The 20637-nt window shown below is 38.8% G+C and overlaps 3 protein-coding genes across 5 annotated transcripts in view; 2 read left to right on the top strand and 1 right to left on the bottom strand.

Annotated features, from left to right (window-relative positions):
• The window catches only part of LOC127942839 (myeloid-derived growth factor), a 56655-nt gene that overhangs the window by 9424 nt on the left and 26594 nt on the right, over window positions 1-20637 (top strand). The window lies entirely within an intron of this gene.
• On the bottom strand, window positions 32-5613 carry LOC127942837 (tumor necrosis factor alpha-induced protein 8-like protein 1). Of its 2 annotated transcripts, none has more exons than XM_052538820.1 (2): window positions 5375-5613; window positions 32-2144 (listed from the first exon to the last, which is right to left on the bottom strand). In XM_052538820.1, exon 2 carries the CDS (start codon window positions 2137-2139, stop codon window positions 1579-1581), a length of 561 nt encoding a protein of 186 aa, XP_052394780.1. In that variant the 5' UTR covers window positions 2140-2144; window positions 5375-5613; the 3' UTR covers window positions 32-1578. The 2 variants fall into 2 exon arrangements, with proteins under 2 accessions (XP_052394780.1, XP_052394779.1); XM_052538819.1 differs by lacking the exon at window positions 5375-5613 and adding an exon at window positions 3613-3822.
• LOC127942835 (ceramide synthase 1) lies at window positions 7716-20627 on the top strand. 2 transcript variants are annotated; one of them, XM_052538816.1, is made up of 7 exons: window positions 7716-8732; window positions 14810-14969; window positions 16163-16343; window positions 16522-16683; window positions 17140-17287; window positions 17633-17757; window positions 18330-20627. In XM_052538816.1, the coding sequence occupies exons 1-7, from the start codon at window positions 8472-8474 to the stop codon at window positions 18370-18372; spliced, it is 1080 nt and encodes a 359-aa protein (XP_052394776.1). In that variant the 5' UTR covers window positions 7716-8471; the 3' UTR covers window positions 18373-20627. The 2 variants fall into 2 exon arrangements, with proteins under 2 accessions (XP_052394776.1, XP_052394777.1); XM_052538817.1 differs by having other exon boundaries at window positions 8502-8719.

Here is a 20637-nt window from a genome sequence, read left to right on the forward strand (position 1 = left end):
TCTTATTAAATAAAAACAGAACACATGCATCTTAAGGTTGACACATTTATACGCACACAAATACTGTATTTATATACACAAGGTCTAAAAAAGAAAAGAAAAGTGTGTACATTAATAGAACTTGTTTGTGATGAACAAAAATAACCTTTAACATTCTAGTTTAAAAACAATGCTGTGATGTGAATGCTCAGTTGACATCTGCAAAAAGCAAAACAAGGTATCCGGTCCTTTATCCGATTAAATTGGCCAAAAACACCACATGTAAGACTGAACCCTGAGAGGTTTTAGGATAATCAGAAGGTATGGCTTTTACTGCGGTCAAGAGTTACTCAAAAGTTTCACCTTTTCTCTTGAAACTGTTGATACTTCATTTATTAGATGGAGCTTAACTTAAAAATCTAGTGACAAGACGACAAAGTCAAACAACCCTCTGCTACTGAGAAAACTAAATAAGTGCATAGAGAAAAAGAACAAAAACAAACAAAAGTTAACTAAGAGCTTTATATAGGCCTTTAGGTATCCCAGAAAGATCCAAATAACTCAAACTTTGTGATTCTTTCAGTTTGTCATTCCGTAAAAAGATAAAGTTTAAAATATTCAAGGTTAAAATCAAGTATACATACGAATTAAAAACGTGGGCAGATTAGCAATTACAATGCAAGTCTATGGGACAAGTGTACAGCTGCCTTATAGACTTCTACTAATAGCATTTCTGCATGCACATTTCTTGGTAGCTTTTACATTGTTTCTGTGTTAAACGACATCCTCACCCACTAAAATACACAAAATAAAATCAAAACAGCTGGAGTTAAAACAAACTAATGGCAGAAATGGGACATCGAGACTTCTGGTCATTGAATTCTTTGTTCAAACATGTATCATGGAGAAAACGGCTCAGTTGTGTATTTAAACATATAAAACCTTCATTAAAACAGTAAAATAAACAAGTTGAAAGGTAGTACAGTGACATTCTAGCACATTCTTCATTCCTCGCTCAGGAACTGCATCTTGGTAAAGACCTCCCATCAGCAGGGGGCGATATGAAGAGGAAAAACAAACAAAAACGAACGTAAACCACTAAATGACCAAGTTTAGAAATCACAGGGGTGATGGTTTACACATATTTCAGTATCAGCCTCCAGATGAATCACCTCAGACATGACCAAAAACAGTCATTTTGGGTTGCGGATTTAACGTGTCTATTTTTGGGAAGCGAGAGGATGATGCCGCAGGCTCATTTCCTAAAATCAGAGATGAAACGTTTCATACGTATCCCCCAGTGCATTTCGCATTCGCAAGTGCTTGAAATGTCCTCTCAGCATCAAAAAGGTTTGCAAATGGTCCTTCATTTCCTCTGATGGTGGATCTTAATCGGTGCTCCCAAATTACCTTTGGACAAACAGGAGCAGATTTGCATTGGTGCTGTAAACCACCTCTAACCCACGTTTTTAAGACTTCGTACAAGACTTAGTGTCCAATGAACAAATAAGGCACGATGTCTCCTGAGCTTAAGCTCCATTTAAAACAAACAAAAGACATGTTCAAATAAAATAAAATAAAAAAGACAACAGGTAGAGGTCAAAGATTGCCATCATCCAGCATCTTATTGACTCCTTCACAGATCTTCTGCAAGTGGCCGCGGTACACTGCCGAAGATCCATACAGCGTCGCGAGAAACTCGCAGTCGGAGAAATGATTGAAGACGTGGTTGATACGGTTGTGAGATTTCGCCGTCAGGTGCCGGTTGATGGCCTGGTGCAGCAGTTCACGGCAATCGTTGAGCAGGTTGCTCATGACGCGGCGGTCGAAGGTGAAGTCGATCTGGTAGAAGCTGACGGCTGTCATCGCGAGCGTGTGCACCTTCTTCTGGAAGCGCTCAACCAACGCAAGCTCCTCGTTGTTGAACTGTCCATTGCGGTAGAGGACGCCCAACTTGACCACCATCTTAATGAGGTTCTTGATGATCTTCTGCGCCTCCTTGCGGTTGCGCGTGTACTCTTTGGTCACCCGGTACAGCTCGTCCAGTACCTCGCTGCTGGTGTCATCTATGAAGAGGTTGGCCATCGTCTTAGTCGCCATCTTGCTCATGAGCTTCTTCTGGGCCTGCAGGGCCAGGCTCTTCGTGCTGAACGAGTCCATGATGTCTAAGGATGAGACAAAGACAGCCATTCAAAATGAGCTTTCCAAACATGAAAAACTTAAAACGGAGCTGTGGCTTAGCATTCTCCCAAACAATAGTAACGCATCCAAATTGGGACAACAGATGTTTATCTTGAGTGTCTCGTTTGGGAGCGTGCATGGAAAGTGTAGATGACTCCCACGTCGAAGTCCAAACATGCTAAACATCGACTCTTGAAATCAAATACAATCTAATGAGAGGAACACAAACCATGCTGTTTTTAGTCTCAAACAAATAATGGTTCTTTATTGGTTCAACGTCCATTGGACGAAAGGTTCTTTATAGTGGAAAAGATCATTAAGAGGTTCAATTAAAGGTTCTTTAAAAGGAAGCGAAAATTGATCTTTGGCATCATGCAAAAAACATTTGGAAGCTTTATTTTTAAGAGTATAGGAAACATGCTAGACTTTCTCGCTACATTAAGACTTCAAAAGGTTTCACTTCAGGACACGGACTCATTTTCTCATCAAAGAGGCAAGACACGAAAAGGTTTCTGAAGCCACTCACCGTACAGGTTTCCTTCCAGCACATACAAACATAATGGTCACTTCACAGATTTTGTATGCAACAATGCAAACACAACATCCATGCATTTCCTTTCTCACACGGTGAATACTACACTTTAGTTGCATTAATAAACAATGGACTTCCTAAGTCTTGCACGGGCCCGACAGGACAATTTCCCCTTCTTAAAATGACCGCTCCCTGGGGACGTGTTGCTCACAACAGAATCCCTTCAAGTCTGAGTCGCGGTGATGAACTGTTGCTAATTAAACATCAGTAGTCATTAGGAAGTGATACTGTGTGTGTGTGGTCCGAGACTGGCAGATTCTCCAGCTCATTGTATTTTTGTACATTTGCATTTCTTTGAAAAAGGCCTGTTTGATGTGACTCAATTCCCTGGAAAAATCTTCACCAGACTGTTTTCAGAGGATTACCTGCAGATTGCTGAGCCTTGCATTGCTACGTGTCTAGATTAAAGGTAAATGCGATTGAGACATGGTCAGACTGGACTCATGCCAAATTTAGATGCATTTGGCCATTACTAACTGCTGTCAAAATACTCCCACAAAACAGATGATACCAAAATCATCCCAAGGTATAATCTGGTTTCCAGGCCAGATTTCCAAGTCTATGTTCTTTTCTCATTGTGCGTCGCCAACTGCATCAGCATCAAATAGCTGAATGCTGGCCAAGCAACATTGGGCACTAACCAGTTTCACAATATTATAATTAGTGGTCAGTTTTACATGGGTGGAAACAAAACGAGACATAAAACTCATGTAACAACAGAAACCAGCATGAAACAAACAACTTCATACCCCAGATATCCCAGCAACGCTCATGGTGTTTGATTCACCACTGGACAAAGACGTCGTAACACAAAACTGAGGTTTTCAGTTGCTCAGCATCAACCAAAAGCAAACACTCACCTTCCTGGAGGTATAAAGTTGCATTCTCCATAACTGGGGAGCGGGAAAGCAAGAGATTGTGGAGGACGGTGGAGATCACTGAGCCATGCATGTCTGTCTGAACTGATTGTTTCAGGTGTGTGAGGGTGTGAGTGATTTCACCTGTAGATTTGAGCTTTTATCTCCTACTGGTAGATGATGGAACTACAACCAATGGATCGCTTTCTCCAAGTATACTTGAACTCATTGACATCTAATAAGCCTTCCCACCAATTACGTCTTGAGGAACCAAGGAACAAGCTTCCTGAAACTGGAAAACCCAACAAACGGGCTCGTGTCCAAACGTCAACTAACATCTAGCTCTGTTTTCAGGTATGAACTGAGGCAAGAGTCACAGCATGTAACAGCAGCATGTCTTTCATGTGGTTTTGCTCTTGTTTGCAGCGTTTGGTCTCATCGATCGTCTGCTGTGCAGGGTTTATGTTGTGTGTAGTTAAAATGATACAAAAAATGCACTCTTTTTTTTCTGGCCACGGAGATCTAAAGAAGCCTGTTTCACAAAATAGTCCTTAAATGTTTTATGTTAAATTATATCAAATGTTTAATTCATATTTCAATTATCATAATATTATACATTTTTATTTTATTAAATAAATAATTATTGATTTTTGTGATTTATTTTTTTATTTTTTATACTGAGTAAATCTTGTGCAATTTTGTGTACTTTTTTTTTTGGTCATTAAATTTTTTCAGTTGAAACTGAAAAAGCTTTTTCCCAGTTAAAAAAGTTAATTATGACTTTATTTTTTTGGAATTTTAACTTTTCACAATTGCGGTTTAGTTTCTCATGCTATTTCATTATCTCTCTTTATTCATTATTTTAAACTTTACCTCACATTAACCTTTTTTTTTTTTTACTCTTAGGTCAAAAGTGGCTTTCATGGTAATGGAAACTTGACAAACCACTAGTAAAGCTAGTGTAAACTGCCTGAGATGGATGAGGGTTTTTCCTGCACCCAGTGTCTCCAGACATAGAAAAAACGCCTAATCAGCATCGTCGTGCCTCCATGAACTAAAACTACATGTTCTTTACTGAATATCCAACGACCTGACTCTCTGTAAGTCAACAATCTCGATGTCTCGATAATAAAGACTTTGGGAGTTTGTTCAAAATGTATTTCCATATAATAAATGCCAGTTAACATGAGCCTTAAAGCCCATAATAACTGAGTGCAGGACATAATAAGGTTCAGACAATCTGAAGACACATCCCTGACAACTAAAAGAACGCCGACGGTTAATGTTTCCTAGGTTACAACTGAAGCCTCCATGTAAGTGAACTTTGCAGGCCAGTAAATAAGGTCATATCCCCCCGTCTCTGTCAATGAGTTACCGGCCTGTTACTCTTCCAGACTTTCCATTGTATCAGCCTTCATCTCAAATATGTATTACAACAGTATGCTTCCTTTGCATGCATAGAAATGTAGCATACATTTGAGTTGCTGTCAAATTAGCAATTAAGTGTTGACATAATGGTATAATTGGTCTATGCATGCAATGAAAGCATTGTTCTCAAAACAGAATTATGTTGTAGAGAATAACTGAACAAAATGCATTGACATCACTGTATAAATAGTATGCAAAATAACCTCACTTAATAATAAAAGCATGTGTATTTTATGCAGAACTGTTGATTTTTATATAAACACAGATGAAAGAAGGGTTTGATGACTGCTCAACATGCAGAATATGTGTTACTGAAGGCAGTTAGAAACTCACTCACCTCTCCTCTTATTAGAAGCAGATTCTGGGCGTCTAAAGAGTAACTTTCGTTCTTCAAACCTCCATCCAAACACCCCTGACAGCTAATAAACAACCTACAGCCGCATTAATACGGCTTAAAAATATCTTCTAAAGACGGAAAATGTCTCCAACAGGTATGTGTTGGGTCTACGCCACTGGTGTAAATAATTCAAGTGTTTTCTTCTCCCTCTTTTCGCGTTTGGTTACCAGTTTGTAACTTGACTCCACCTTTTTCGAAAAGTTTCAAACGTGAGGGTCCAAGGCGCTCGGTGAGTGACGTTCTAATCGACCAATCACGCTCGGGTTTGGAATCCCAGCGGGCCAATCAGAAGGCGGAGAGGCCCGTGCGTCCCGCCTCCCATATGGTTTCCCGTCATTATCTTGTGAAAATCCAAAGGCTGAGAATTTCCCAGAGAATAATCTGTAGGACAATGAAGTGGGACTCTCCTAACTAGTCATTTGTTTTCTGTAAACCACACGGCTGTCGAGCTTATAGACGTTTAACTGGATTGTTTCAGTAATTTCAACTCAAATGTAGGCTTTTTAACATTATTATGTTTGTATTTTGTGCTATTATGTATGCCTTTTGTGCTTTGTTAACTTTGCATGAAAGGCACGAGACAGATTGAACATCCAGTAATTCCTCTCCGGATGTTTTTGACATGGTTTTTTTCCGTTCATAAATGGAACACATTAGAAACATCCGGTGGCTGTAAATAAACACTAGAAATTCTAAACCATATAACATCCTCTTCAGTGACTGCTGACACACAAACAGTCCTAACACCTGCGACCACAGAGAGTGATCATATACGTTAATAATACACAGGAATCATATGTATTCTAAACGTAAAAACATTTTCTTTCTATTTTTTCTCTTTTAAACACGAATGCATTACGTTTCTCAACATTAACTTCTTATTTTTAATACTATTATGTTTTGAAATTTAGTCAGACCTTCCACATATGGTTTATATATGGAAGACTGCAGCACTTAATTATGGGATGTTACTGAACACAGGCCGATAGCGCCACCTAGGGTTACATCTTTGCACTGCTGCGTTTGGAACCCATTCCAGCAACATAGAAAAACTTTTTTATTTAATGCTTTTTAATGAATTAATTCAATATTTGTATGTATTTAATTAATTTATTGGTTAATTAAACACAAATATTACACATTTCTTAGCACACATATCTCATTTGAATGTCATTTTGATTTGTCATCACATAATAAATGACTAAAATAGCCACTTCCAGTAATAATAATAATAGGCTAACACAGATAGCACACTTCTACAAGATATGTCTGTTAAAGATCGCTTCATCTGGAAAGCATCTGCTGTGTACAAATTTATTTAGTTTAGAAGATGTCTTTAAGATGTTTATGATTCAGAATGTTATAACATTCTAAATCATAAACATCTTAAAGACGTCTTCTAAACGTATATTTGACATCTGATAGGAAACGTCCTACAGACGTATTGCAGATAAGCAAACACTAAAAAATACGTCTCGCAGATGTAATGCAGACGTCAAATAGACGTCTCCGTGATGTACGTGTGATATCAGGGAATAATAATAAAATATGCCTCCAGCAAGATAGTACAAGACTAACCGTCTTCATGTGAATATTGTTGATTCGTCTATCTAATGCAGTGGTTTAAACAATCTACACTAATGTGTTTATATATTCATTACAGAGAGTGCATTTAAAAAAAAACATTAAGCATTATCTTTGTAAGTTAACACGAAATGTACTAATCTACATGAATAAAACGGAAGTTCTGAAACCCTGTTAGCCATAATAAACAAAACCTTTGAATTTCCTTCCCTTTTCTGAGACTTTTATTAATTGTGCTACTGTCACTTTAAACCAGTTCCTGCTCTCTCTCTCTCTCTCTCTCTCTCTCTCTCTCTCTCTCTCTCTCTCTCGTTCTCTCTCTCTCTCTCTCTCTCTCTGTGTGTGTGTGTGTGTAATCTGTCTGAAGATAACGGGCCGCCGCTTGAGTTAGGAATCCGAGTCATTTTAGCGAATCGGTTGGTTCGAACGATTTGTTGCAACTTGCAACGACAGTTTTTATAATTTGTTTTCTGAAGATAAAGATATAAACATTTAGTGAAATGTAACCATTTCATGCGTGGAATTGATATTTTTGTATAAACTAAAATGTTTCTTCCTTTATATGTACATGCCGCATATTTTTGTTCCAAATGCCATTATTATTTCTGTATCAAAAACATATCTCTCGCGATGGCTGCAGGCAAGTGAATCATAAGCGCATTGCGAATCGACTCAACTGAATCGTTCAAAAGATCCGGTTGACACGAGCACAAGGACATCATCTGCTTTTTATGCTCACTAACCTCAACTTCTTCACAGCGCGGCGCGTCTGTCGCTTCTCACGGGAGACTTTAGATCAATTTTAGACACATATTCATAGACATTTGTGTTTTTTTTTTTCGTTGTGCGTTTGTGAACATACCATATGCATTAGGCTACATGCGGAGCGATTTTGTGCGCAGGTTTATTTGAGTCTATTCATTTGGCGATTTTTATTTCTACCTGTTTTCTATATTCGACCCACATATGGACATACCGTGGGATGATTTCTCCTTTAAACCTCTCGACATGAGATGAAACCCAGAGGAGATGCTATATATACAGAATAACGAAAAGAAGAGGACGCGCTATTTTGGCACATGAATTGGACACACATCCCATGCGCGGACTATAACGAGGCTGGTTACCGTTTTTATGAACCTTTTGTTTCAGGATTGCTCAGAATCCTTAAATTGTAAGCCATCATCTCGAATTTATAATACACTAATATAGGATGCTAATCATATATTGTGCGGTTTTGTAACCATACTGTAAGGGAGGAGTTATAGTGAATATTATATATAGAGAAGGTTTACTGTTGTAGGCTATTTAAGCAGATGATGGTGGCACACTAAATCCATTTAAACCCCAATGGCTGACATGGCATAGGCCTATATGCAGGATATTATATAAAAGAATCTCTCCCACTTAGTGGCTTGTCATTATAGCAAATATTGCAGTATTTTTTAATATAATGGACACCAATCCAATTGATGATGGTTCCTCCAGCAAAGGCATGGAAATGGAGAGCATGCCTAGCTATATGGAGTTCATCATCAGAGCTTATTCCGTCATGTTCAGTGCCTTTAAAGACTGTAAAGACTGCGGCCTGGAGCTGTCCAGAAGAACCTTGCTGGATCATGCATACATATCATGGATGGAGATCTTCATGTTCCTCATGTGTGCAGTCATGTGGACGAAAGTGCGCAGGAGACTGACCATGTACGTCTTTGAGGTGAATATACTGCAGAAGTCGCTATCAATGCAAATGCAACCAGTGACTGATTGGTATCAGTTATATTTCGCACAATAAGTGTTCATTTTATTTAAACAATTCAAATTTCGGTATCGGCTATTGAAAAACCTCATTAGAAAAGTTCATTAGAGAAGCCTGTGAATGTGTGAGCATCAGACACTAGGTCTCGAAAGCATCACTGGCGCCCTCAGTGAATATTTGTAGCGTTTCAAAACATTGGACGTTGCATAACCATTTGTATATTAAAGGTCATTTGTGCATCTAGATGTTCGAATGTGTGTTTCTAGTGGTGTTTTCTATGTCACGTATCATTAGTAGGCTAATAATAACCCATACTTGGTGTACAAGCAAACCACTCATTTAGACTCGAAAGTTTAGTTTTTACTCTTGTTGTTTCTGGGCAGCAGTATAGCAGAAGTTTTGACACTTGATGCAGACACTCATTACTTCAACTGTGAATGCAAAATGAGTTTGTGATGTAGTTTATCCTCTGTTGAACCTGAAAGTCGTCAGAGGTTTTGTTTGCCGTTCACAGGCCAGTAGTTTGAAACTCACTGTGCAAAGTTTCCATCTGCACAAGAGTTACTTTACATAGTTTTTTACATTGCATTTTATCTTTTACATACAAAGATAGCTGTGCAAACAGGTGATACTACTATGAAGTTTCCTAGGCGTGAATTTTACCAAATTGCCTCATGTCTGGTACTATGAAATCCCCATCTTTTGCATTTCATGCTTATTTTAGGCCTAGCTGACATATGCAAATGTCACTTTCACTTCCTGTCTTGAAACGTGTGGGGCGGAAACATGCTTTTCATGTGCGTTTATTACGCTTGCTTGGCTCACCACATGCATGTGCTGCATTTACCGGGATCAAAACTGCCATGATTCATTGGTGCGCTGCATTCATGGGTGCACTAGTCTGCGGTTTATTCCCTCTTATTCTCTCAATGCATTGAGAAACCCTGACAGATGGCATGGGGCAGCTGGCGTGATGTATGAAATATGTGACGTGTCAGGACCCTGTCTGGTTTGTAACCCTTGAGTAAAAGACAGTGAGGTCATTGCAAAGAGTTGCAGCACTGCAGTTTGTTTTTACAAACAGGCGTGGCTCAAGCATTCGTCCCTTACGTTAGTCACATATCAGTGTATCAGGCCCGAATAACTTTAGCTTCTTTGCTAATAATATCCCTCTCCATGAAAGAGGGTGTCCCCTTCTAAACAACACAACCATATGATAAAACCATTGCTTGTTAACCGCATGCAAAAACAAAATACATTAATCAGTAGGAACCAGATGGGATTCTGGTGTACTGGTACTGGCTTCTTTAAGGAATAGTTCACCCAAATAGAACCTGTGTTTTTTTATTGCAAAAAGAAACAAAAGATTAGGTTTAAATAAGTAACAGATTACTTGCTGATAATCTTCCCCTACAGTGAACCCTTTTGGAAAATCAGCATATGCTGGTTAGGTATGTTTGAACACACACAACTAGCTCCTGTTCAGGACCAGCGTTAACCAGCTGCCATGCTTCAAAACATAGCTAACCGGCGTATGCTGGTTTTTAGACCGGGAACTTTCAACCGCTGGAATTACTGAGTCACTGAGTTGAACCTGAAGTAACTGGATGAACTGATTAAGTGAAAAGATTTGAGTGATTCATGAAATGGGCCTAGGTTTTCAGTGATTAATGACTTAACTATGGGTCTGTTCGTTACTCTCAGCTATCATATGATTTCAGAAGTCATAAAATATAATGCAAAGTCATATTAAGCCCTTTTTTTTGGCTGTCTGAACTCAGTACTGCAGTTGTACTTTGGCCACAAGATCGTCTTGGGAGATAATTTCTGACACCGTCTGCAGTATTTAGAGTGTTTTGTGGACTATGTCCTGCACTCGCAAGCACATGCGTGCCGTACGCAACATGAGCTTTCTGCCTGCTTTTTAAACGAATCTCCATGTTGCCTAATAAACAATTTATGGCATGAGCTCTTAGTGCTAATGAGGCCCATTCATTTTCTAAGTTAAGTTCCCTTGCACTTTCATGTTCTCAGACTGGACGGATGACTAGCACAAGGCCATCTGGCCAGTACTGTGATCTGTGTCTGTGAAAAATCAAGGTGTTGACTGTGTGCCGGGAGACCGAACGCATGCTGTTTTGAGACTGCCATGATCACTAGTCACTGGACCAGAGGATATTTTCAGTAATCACTCCACTAAAATCCAAATACACAATATCGTGTTCTCGCAAACAACATCAGCTGTCTGAAGAGCTGCCAAAGAAATATCATGTCACGCTGTGAATTCTGCAGGCACTAACCTTTGGGTTCTGTGTTTTAACAGCAGTTCGTACAGACAGAGATCATCAGCTATTCAGATATTAATGTTACAGACGGGTTTGAGCGATTTACATTCTTAACACGTGTTGCACAAACATAATTATGACAGCAGCAGGTGCACTTATCTTTAATTTAATTACCTGTTAAAATATTGTCAATACATTTTCAAGTAATCGATTATGTGCATGTCTACTGAGAGGACAACTTCTAGATTTTGAAATCAACACAAAATAATACTTATGGTTAATGACCAAGCAGAAACAGTTATCAGCTAGTGCTGATAGAAGACTTTTCTAAAATCTTCAGAAAGTAGCATTAAAGCACTCATTAATTTACGCCCTCTCAGAGACCTGATGAACTGTGCCGTTCCAAATGCTTGTATTGATGTATTTACAATGTTTGGTGCTCAGAGAGAAAATTGCATGCCATTATCAATAGGGATCTAAAACTTTCTGCATTCTTCCTTCCCCTTTGTGCCGCACTGTTAAGTGTACTCTGATCTCTTGATCAGATGCATAATTTTTACCCGAAATGATGACAGAAAATAAACGAGTAATTCCAAGAACAATCAACGCTTAAGTAAATATAACTCAACCCCAAAAGAAAGAAAAGAGGAGGGTGTTTAAAGGGGCAATTGAGTATAAGATGAGGCTCTGTGGCGCCATCTGTCCCAGGGTTTTATTGACCGGATCTCTTTCCAATCCGATCCGTTAATGTTTTGGCACTCTCGTAACGCAATTAAGTGTCTCTTTACACTCAAAAATGAAAATCATCATGATTTACTCATCTTTATGTCATTTTTTACATTTATGGAGCATATTAGTAGAAGAATATTCATTCTTGTCTTTCATACAAGTGGCCACGTTTCACAAAAGTGATCCATACAAGTTGCATGAAGATTCAAATAAACTTTAAAGTAAAAGTATTGGTTAAGAAAGGCATGAGGATGAGTTAATAATGACAGTAATTACATATGTGCGAGATGGGCTTTTTCTTTTCCTTTTGTTTGTTGTCATTTGTCTTTTATGTATTATACAAAACCACCTGCTATCCTCAAACAGTTGCTATGGAAACTGCAGGTTTAGCCAATAGGTCACCACTTGTAAAAGACCCCAAAACAAAATGTGTTTTAGTCACATTCAGTCACCAGATTCCGGTTGGGTTCAGTTCAACCCTCGCTTCTGCTTGCCATTCATGTGCTGGGAGAGCGAGTAGTTGTTGGCGGCCTACTATGGGTTGCAATGTCTTCCGTAACAAGACCGCTTTCCAAGAGGCAATTTCTTCTGCTCAGAAGGTGGTTTTACAAAGCTCAAGAATTTTTTTGGGGAACACATTTGTTATTCATTAAGTTTTCTTCAATGATTCCTAAAGCGAAAAGACAAGAGACACAAATGAAACAGCTGACGGAGTAAAAGAACACATCTATGCAACCGAATAGCGTAGATAAAATAATCAATAAAATAGTCATACTGAATCATATTGAGGATCATACTTTTTCTTGGCAAATCTAGAGAAATCCAAATCTCTCTTGAGCATTTTAACAGAAGAAAACAGCCAATCTGAGAAGCCCCGAAAGTCTTCATTGAACTTCTAGAGCAAGCAAATGGAATATTAAAGAGATCTCATTTGTGGTTGGCTTTTTTGGGATTGGCCTGAACTCATCTTTGACTAATTAGTGGCCAAAAGACCACAGAGCAATATCAGGCTGCTTTGCTGAGAAAAGATTGTGCTGTCTATTACAACCATAAGCTGCAGTCATCCGCCATGCCTCAGCCACCATCATCAGCCGACTGAACCTCGGCCCTCAGCAAGAGGCAGTGATAGACGAAGGGGGGTGGGGGATTTTGGTGACAGCTGGCCTCTATAAATAACCCCAGCGGGTGGAGGCGGAGAGCAGAATCCTGCAGTGTGCGCCACATTGCCTTTTGGCCAATCAGAGGCAACCATGAGACCTAAATCCTCAGGAGTGTGGTCACACAATGCCAACATACAATATATGCCTACTTTCTTTGATTGTCTTGAGCACTAGGGAGAGTGCAGATCAGGTAACGGCAAGTAAAGGTGGTGATCATGAATAGATAAATGATTAAGACATGCTTTCAATCGCATCTTCGGTTACCGGGACATTCGGCAAGTCGCATGGAGGATAGTCTGTCACGGGAGAGATAAGGTGGAGGCATGTCGGTACACAAAAAAAAACATGAACAAAATACCCAAGTTTAGCAAAGGTACTACTTTAGCTTGAGGCTGTTACTGTCAGTGGGATATGTGAGTCATCCAATGTCACGAGTCATCCAATGTCGTGAGCTAATCATAGTGGTCTTTTTATAGCTCATCCTACTTTGGAAAATCACAAAGATGCTTTACTATTTCTTGTTTTGTTTCATGTGAATTTATGTATGGTGTATTCAACATTTTTCAACTTGATAAACATTTGGCAACTGATTTTGCACTGTTTTGGTTCTATGACATGACACTAACATTGTACCACCAGGGGAGATATACAGTACAAAGTAAATGTTAGCATTCACTTTCAGGCAAATTAAATACATGAGTCAAAGTTACTATGTACAGCATGGTAACATTACCTGGTAGCATTGTGTTACATTAGCCACGTTTCCACCGCAGGAACTTTACCCATGAACTAGGGACTTTGGGCTGGTACTCTGGGTGTTTCCACTGCAGGAACTTTACCAATGAACTAGGGACTTTGGGCTGGTACTCGGGGTCTTTCCAACGCAGGGACTTTACCCATGAACTAGGGACTTTGGGCTGGTACTTGGGGTGTTTCCACCACAGGAACCAGGAACTAAATAAAGTTCTAGGTAAAAAAATGCCCCTCTGAAAGTCCCTGCTGGCGAGGTAGTACTTTTTGAAAGTTCTGGAACTTTCGGGGGCGGGATTTGGGCGCTTAACATCCTGATTGGTTGAGTTCATGCAGCATTGTGTTTCAACCACCATTTATTCAGATCATTTTCAAAATATTACTGTTATTATGTCATGAAATGTAATTTGAAAAGTATTTCAGGCGAGAATGTAGTTGTTTAAAACTAAAATTTGTGGTTTATTTATAAAGACAGAGCCTATTTAAAAATGTGTTTTGCTGATTTCGGAGATGGCGAGCTCCACGCGATCAGCGAGAGCTCAGTAGTCATGTATCCGCCGAAAGCAGTCTCACCTCGGCTAGACCTTCTGATATGGCTCTGATGTCTCTTTAGTGGTTAAACATAAAATATAATTCGTTTTGGGTAAATCTAACAGGTTATCTTTGGTCTGTATTCGATTTGTCTGTATGTTAAAATGAAAACAAAAAAAGGCAGATTTACATATTTTGTTTCATTGTAATGACTGTATAGACATTTCCCTGAACTAAGATTCATTTCTGCGGATATTATTATGTTCAAATGAAAATGAAAGGAGGCAGTGGTATTTGATATCCTATTTTGTTTTATTGTAAATATACAGTGAGGAAAATTGCAGTAGCCAAGGCGAGCTGACTGATGTTATCAGGCACTTTAGACCGCGGTGGAAACGCAGAAAGCAACAGGTCTGGGGGGAAAAGTTTCTGGGGGAAAAAGTTCCTGGTAATTTCAGTGGAAATGCAGCAATTATTTGTCCTCTGCAATTTGGTTGCGATTTCTTCTTTGTTGACGAATGAACACTTCCTATTCAAATGCTAGCGCTGTTATTTCATTCTTTTCTCTTGTTTTTTACAGCCTTTTGCACAATGGTGTTGTATCCAACCAAAAGATGTCTCGAAGATGCCGGAGAGTGCGTGGAAGCTGGTCTTCTACACAATGTCGTGGTCATACAGCACTTACCTTTTGTTTTTCACTAGCTATTCCTTCTTTCAAAACCCCCCATCTGTGTTTTACGGTAAGCTTCATACCTAACGTCCCGTTTTTGTAAGTAATAGTTTTATTAAACCCTGTCAAGCCTGTATAACTCAACCCTTGATTTCTTACAGTTAATTGAGTGGTTTAGTAAACATATTGCATTCTAACATTTAAAAGGTATAAATATACTTAATATCAACTGAAATGTACTAAGTTATCATTGAAAGTCCATGTTTACAAGGGAGTTACACAACATGAGGAAAATGTTAAATGTTTAATGACTTAAGATCTGATGAATAAACATTAAAGGTCTCAAGTTGCTATTATCTGTTAACACTCCTTATCAACACAATAGAGCCCCATTTACTCTGGCCACTGATCACTATTTACGCTCCCATTGGTTGTTGCTGTATCATGTCATGGCTTATTTGCAAGTTTGACACATTGGCAAAGATGATTGTTGTCGCTGGATAAACCGTCTGTTTTATGAGGCCAGTGTTCAACTTTTGGAAGTCAAGGTCATTACCATCTAGTGTTGTTCTTTTTATGGTTGTGGAGTTCACTTATGGCACTTTTCCACTGTGTGGTACTACTCGGCTCGGTACGGCACAGCAAATCTCGACTCAGCTTGGTTTGCGTTTCCACTGGAGTTTAGTATCGCTTTAGAGAGGGTGGGATTATTCACATGTCGTTATAGTTCCGCCACTCTACTGCTGCAACTCGTGATAAACTTGTTCATTCTGCCTCGTCCCATCAATTTCTAACTGGATCCGCTCCTCTGCAGTCAACAAGAAGCACGTCTGTACTTCCTCAACAGACAAAGAAACAGCCATGTTTTAGTTATTAAAAAAGGTGCGCTCGCTCTAAACAGTTTCGTTCAATACTTAGCTGGCTGTGCTGATTTAAATCTAGTGGTTCTGTTGTATTTGCGTCGCAAGTTCATTGGCACAGGTAGTAACGATTCTCTCACGCTGATCATAGATTGGCGTGAGAGAATCGTCACTACCTGTGCCAATGAACTTGCGACACAAGTTCACAGAGTTTACATGTCACGTTTTGGTAATGGTACGGTTAACTTGGAATCTCAACCAAGGTGGTACAAACAAAAAGTACCAGGTACTGTACCCAATGGAAACCCCACCAAAAGTAAACCATACCGTGCCATATCATGCAGTGAAAAAGTGCCATTGGACAACTCATTTTCACTTGTTTGTTCTCTCTTTCTTGGTTTAGACTGGAAGAGTGGGATGTCGGTTCCCACTGATATTACAATAGCTTACCTAATCCAGGGTAGCTTCTATGGCCACTCCATATATGCCACCATCTACATGGACGCCTGGAGGAAGGACTCCCTTGTGATGGTGGTGCATCACTTTATCACTCTGGCCCTGATCACATTCTCCTATGCCTTCAGGTAAGGCAAATTTAGACTATGTTCAAGCAGTGATGCAACAGCCTGTGGAAATGGGGGTTTGAAGTTTCAGTTAAAACAATAAATAAGTAATTTCCAAAAATTCCAGATAATCAATTTAAAATATATGCCACTAAAAAACAGTTAATAAACCACTCATAATTTTTCATATCATCCTCAGATACCACAACATTGGCATTATCGTCCTCTTTCTTCATGACATCAATGATGTTCAGTTGGAGTTCACCAAACTCAACGTTTACTTCAAGACCCGGGGAGGGAAAGAGTACCTCATCAATGATGTCCTGTCCAACATGGGGGCCATTAGTTTTAGCATCACATGGTGAGGTTAGCTTTTGTTCAAGAAACCAGAAGTTTTCTAACGGATGCATATAGTAACACAGCATTTAAATGTTATGGTAGCCTAAAAGTGATTTGTGGAATTAGGCACAGATCCTTTATTTGTCCTATGGATTTGCTCAATCCACCACTTTCATCTGACAAAACTTATACATATAAAACTTAATAATTTCTGGACTTCTGCTCTGGAGTTGGGTAGATCTGTAGAAGCAGGATTGGGTACCCCAGGTTTAGGGTTAGACATTACAGGCAGATGTGTTTGATAAGGGCTTGAGGTGAACTCTGCAGGACACTGGCTCTCAAAGGCCAGAATTTCCCACCCCTGCTCTACAATATCCCTTGTACATGTAACAACTACTTTGTAATGGATTTTTGTTGTTGTTGTTGTTGTTGCTGCAGCTGCCTTCTCATGTGAGCTAACTTGTTCTTATATTTGCAGGTTTTGGTTCCGTTTGTACTGGTTCCCCCTCAAAGTTCTATGGGCTTCCTGCGTCACCAGCATCCAGTCGGTTCCCGAAATCCCTTTCTATTTCTTCTTCAACACACTCCTGTTTGCCCTGCTCCTCATGAATATCTACTGGTTCCTGGTAAGAATGGGTAGTTTAAGAACACAACAGCAGTAGTGTAGCTCAGGGTAATAACCCGAAGATTGCTGGCTTGAGTTTTGCATTGAATCCACTGTGAGCTGTGATCAAGTCAATTAGGCCACCGGATGTGTAATCCCACTGTCCTGAAATCAGTAGTATCAGATCACGTTGGCTAGATATCTAGCATTCTTTATCCAAAGTGTCTTGCTTTACACTTACAACATGAACGTTGCACACTAATCTGGTAATGTTCAAGTAGTCAGAGATGTTCAAGTTGCATTTCTCATGTGCTATTTCTATGAAATCTCTCTGTCAATGTCAGACATTTTTTGTTTCTTTTTGCAGTTCATTGTACTGTTCGTGGTGAAGGTCCTGACGGGCCAGATGAAGGAGGTAAATGACGTCCGGGAGTACGAGGATCAGGACCTAAAGGATAAAAAAGACACTAATGATCAGATGTCTACTGAAGGGTAAGCAAAGAAATGCAGCAGTCTGTGGTTAGCACAGGTTTACAGCATGTGCATGTAACGAAGAGGAAGTCGTGTGGTCAACTTGCAATTCAGGCAGAACTGAGAGCTGTAGATTCAACTACCTTGATTGAACCAAAATGTTTTTGCCTAATCAAGTCAAGTCTGCTTTATTAAATTAATAAATCCCTACTGTTATGAAGGCAGGATAATGTTCATTTTCTTTGAAAATGCATGTTTATAAGTATATAAAACAAAGCTATATTACATACTTGATTTCCACTTAATCTGGACTCCTTTAAGAGTTTCAGAGTTGGGCAGAAATAGCTTTGGCTTTAGGGCAACAACACAGTCAGAGATCACTGAGTGTGATGGTCCATTTCGACCTGATCTATGAGACGTGGAGATTAGATGAAAGTGCCGTCTCGTGTCTATGTGACTAGCCTCACGGCATTAGTCCTATCCTTATCTCTCAGACCTTGAAGTGAAGTGATATCCAACCATGCCACATGCATCCTGCAATCACAAACTCCTAGCCTGACATTGTGCTTTTTACGTCTCTTCCTTCCTCTTAGGAAACACGTGCAGAACGGGATCACAAAGAAGAAACATCTATAATGTCTAGGGGCTGCCACCTGCAGGCACCTAATGATGACTGCAAGGTACTTATATGACCTTGTTTGATTGTAACCCTAGAACGCCAAGGTGCTTGGACAGTTATAAGAAGAAACAATATCGACCATCATTTGTGTTTTATCTCTATTGTTTTTTTAACTGTAATCATAGCACTGTGATTGTTATCTCTCTTGTGTATTTCATTATTTTTTTGTTCTTGTTTAGTTAAATGAGTGACCTTTCACTGATAATTAGGAACTTACGGTTTATATCTCTACCCGTGAGAAACAAACCCATGCATTTTGGAGAACAGCGGAAACCATGAAAACCAGGTTTTGTGGTCGTCAACTAGTTTTTTTTTTTTTAGAGCACTGTTTTTGTCATTCTGCTGTATCTATTTTCATTCCAGGAGTGAAAGAGTTAAAATAGTTATACATAACTTGTTGTAGTGAGTACTAGTGGAGTGGTTCTCAGATCAACAGTCTGATCTGAAAAACAGGAAAAGGAACATTTAAATGGGTATAATGTTAGATGCAAATTATAAAATGCAATTAACTATGTAATCACACATAGTTAGGGGAGTGAAACAAAACAAATTCTTACCATACCTTTTGTTGTTTGCATCAAAGGAGAAGATGTGCGTCCAATCACTCATCAGTATTTTGGCACAACTTCATGTTAATCCATCACTTTCACAGTGTGGGCTTTAGAAGTCCATGGTAATATTAACACTTTTCAATTTTAAGGAATTTAAACAACAAAAAAGTACAATACACAATACTGTACAATACATAATATAATAAAAAATCAGTATCCTGTTGATCAGTACCTCAAAACAGAACCTGTTTTAGTACATCAGCTGTCTTGTTTAGTACTACTACTTTGAAGTTATTCAACTAACTTGGTTACAACTACAAATCAGCCTGACATGCATCAATCAAAATCATGTTTGTACAGTATTACCATGTTTGAATGTACAGGGAAATCTCTTTCAATGTTTGGATTACAATAATACTGCTTGCATTCCTTCCGTAGAATATTATTGTTTTTTTTTTTCCCGCTAGCAACCGTTATTGTAATGGCGTGATCTAAACTAGCTTCGGATTGGCTAACATCTTCCAGACGCTATATTCGTGTTTATTTTACAAAAATATAGAGCTAGAACTTATAATTGATAGTGAATGATTATTATTCAGTCCATTTTTTTTTTTTTTTGCTGCCTATACTCAAATTAATCAAAGTATTTATGCAGATGTTGTATTCAGGAACGCATGATATCTGAGAATATGTTGTATTAAACTAATCTTACGACAAAAGACCAAATGGAACTGATATCTCTCGTGACGTATTAATTACTCCAAAACTATCGCAATACTTGAATAGTTGATTGCCTACTGTATCAAAAGTCCAGTTGTGGGTGAAGCTCGTAATCTTCGCGCACAAATGCTGATGAGGTTTGTGCGTCGCGTTGTGGTCACGTCTTCCGTTCATGACGCTAGCTTGCGCTGAGAGCTAGCCGCTAATGATTTTGTTTTTGGGTGAAATATTATTTAACGCAATTAATACCGCTGCTGCTGTGTTTTCTCTCTACACGTCCATTGTTTATAAAGCAGCCGTTTATAATGGTACTGGCAAAGGAGTGGAGTCATTTTCTAGTCTTTTATTATTTTTACCCGTCATGTCAAATCACTGAAGAACGATGTTAAATGTTGACCCTCATTTTTCCCCAGCATTTATTTGGAGTCATAATTTGGATTATCATCTAGCAATAACTGTTTAACCCCACCTTACACTCCATTTATATAAATACTTTTTTTTCTTATGTTCTGTATTGTTTATTATTCGTAATAATTGGATCGCATTTAAGAATATAATCAAAATGTGGAAAGTGCCAAATATAAATATCAACCCCTTGAGTGTTATGAAAAGCAACTTTAATTTGAAGTGGGGTATTTTGCGTTGTAAAATGTTATTTATTTAAAATTGCACTGTAATTTCTTACTACTGTTTTTCCTGTAAATGCATTTTAGCAATAGTAGCAACTAGGGGGGATTTATACAGATTAATTCTAACATGGAAAAAAAATAAAGTTATTAGATTTGTTTCAACATTTTTCTTTGACCATTGACTGCTAGGAGTAACAAGTATTATCTCATTCATAATGGAACAGATTTTAATAATTCCAGTTGAATTAGTGAATTGAACCCAACTGTGTTGTCATGTTTTTCCATTTAATAAAAACTGTTCAAAGTAAACAAGTGCAATATG

The sequence above is a fragment of the Carassius gibelio genome, chromosome A22 (assembly GCF_023724105.1).
Source record: "Carassius gibelio isolate Cgi1373 ecotype wild population from Czech Republic chromosome A22, carGib1.2-hapl.c, whole genome shotgun sequence".
Taxonomy (NCBI): Eukaryota; Metazoa; Chordata; class Actinopteri; order Cypriniformes; family Cyprinidae; genus Carassius; species Carassius gibelio.

Excerpts from the sequence above, each read along its gene's own strand:
- LOC127942837 (XM_052538819.1), bottom strand. The coding sequence starts at position 3,703 with ATGCATGGCTCAGTGATCTCCACCGTCCTCCACAATCTCTTGCTTTCC. Across the intron at positions 2,145-3,612 it reads AACTTTATACCTCCAGGAAG|ACATCATGGACTCGTTCAGC; the intron begins GTGAGTGTTTGC and ends TCTCATCCTTAG.
- LOC127942835 (XM_052538816.1), top strand. The coding sequence starts at position 8,472 with ATGGACACCAATCCAATTGATGATGGTTCCTCCAGCAAAGGCATGGAA. Across the intron at positions 16,684-17,139 it reads ATTAGTTTTAGCATCACATG|GTTTTGGTTCCGTTTGTACT; the intron begins GTGAGGTTAGCT and ends TTATATTTGCAG. Across the intron at positions 17,758-18,329 it reads GATCAGATGTCTACTGAAGG|GAAACACGTGCAGAACGGGA; the intron begins GTAAGCAAAGAA and ends CCTTCCTCTTAG.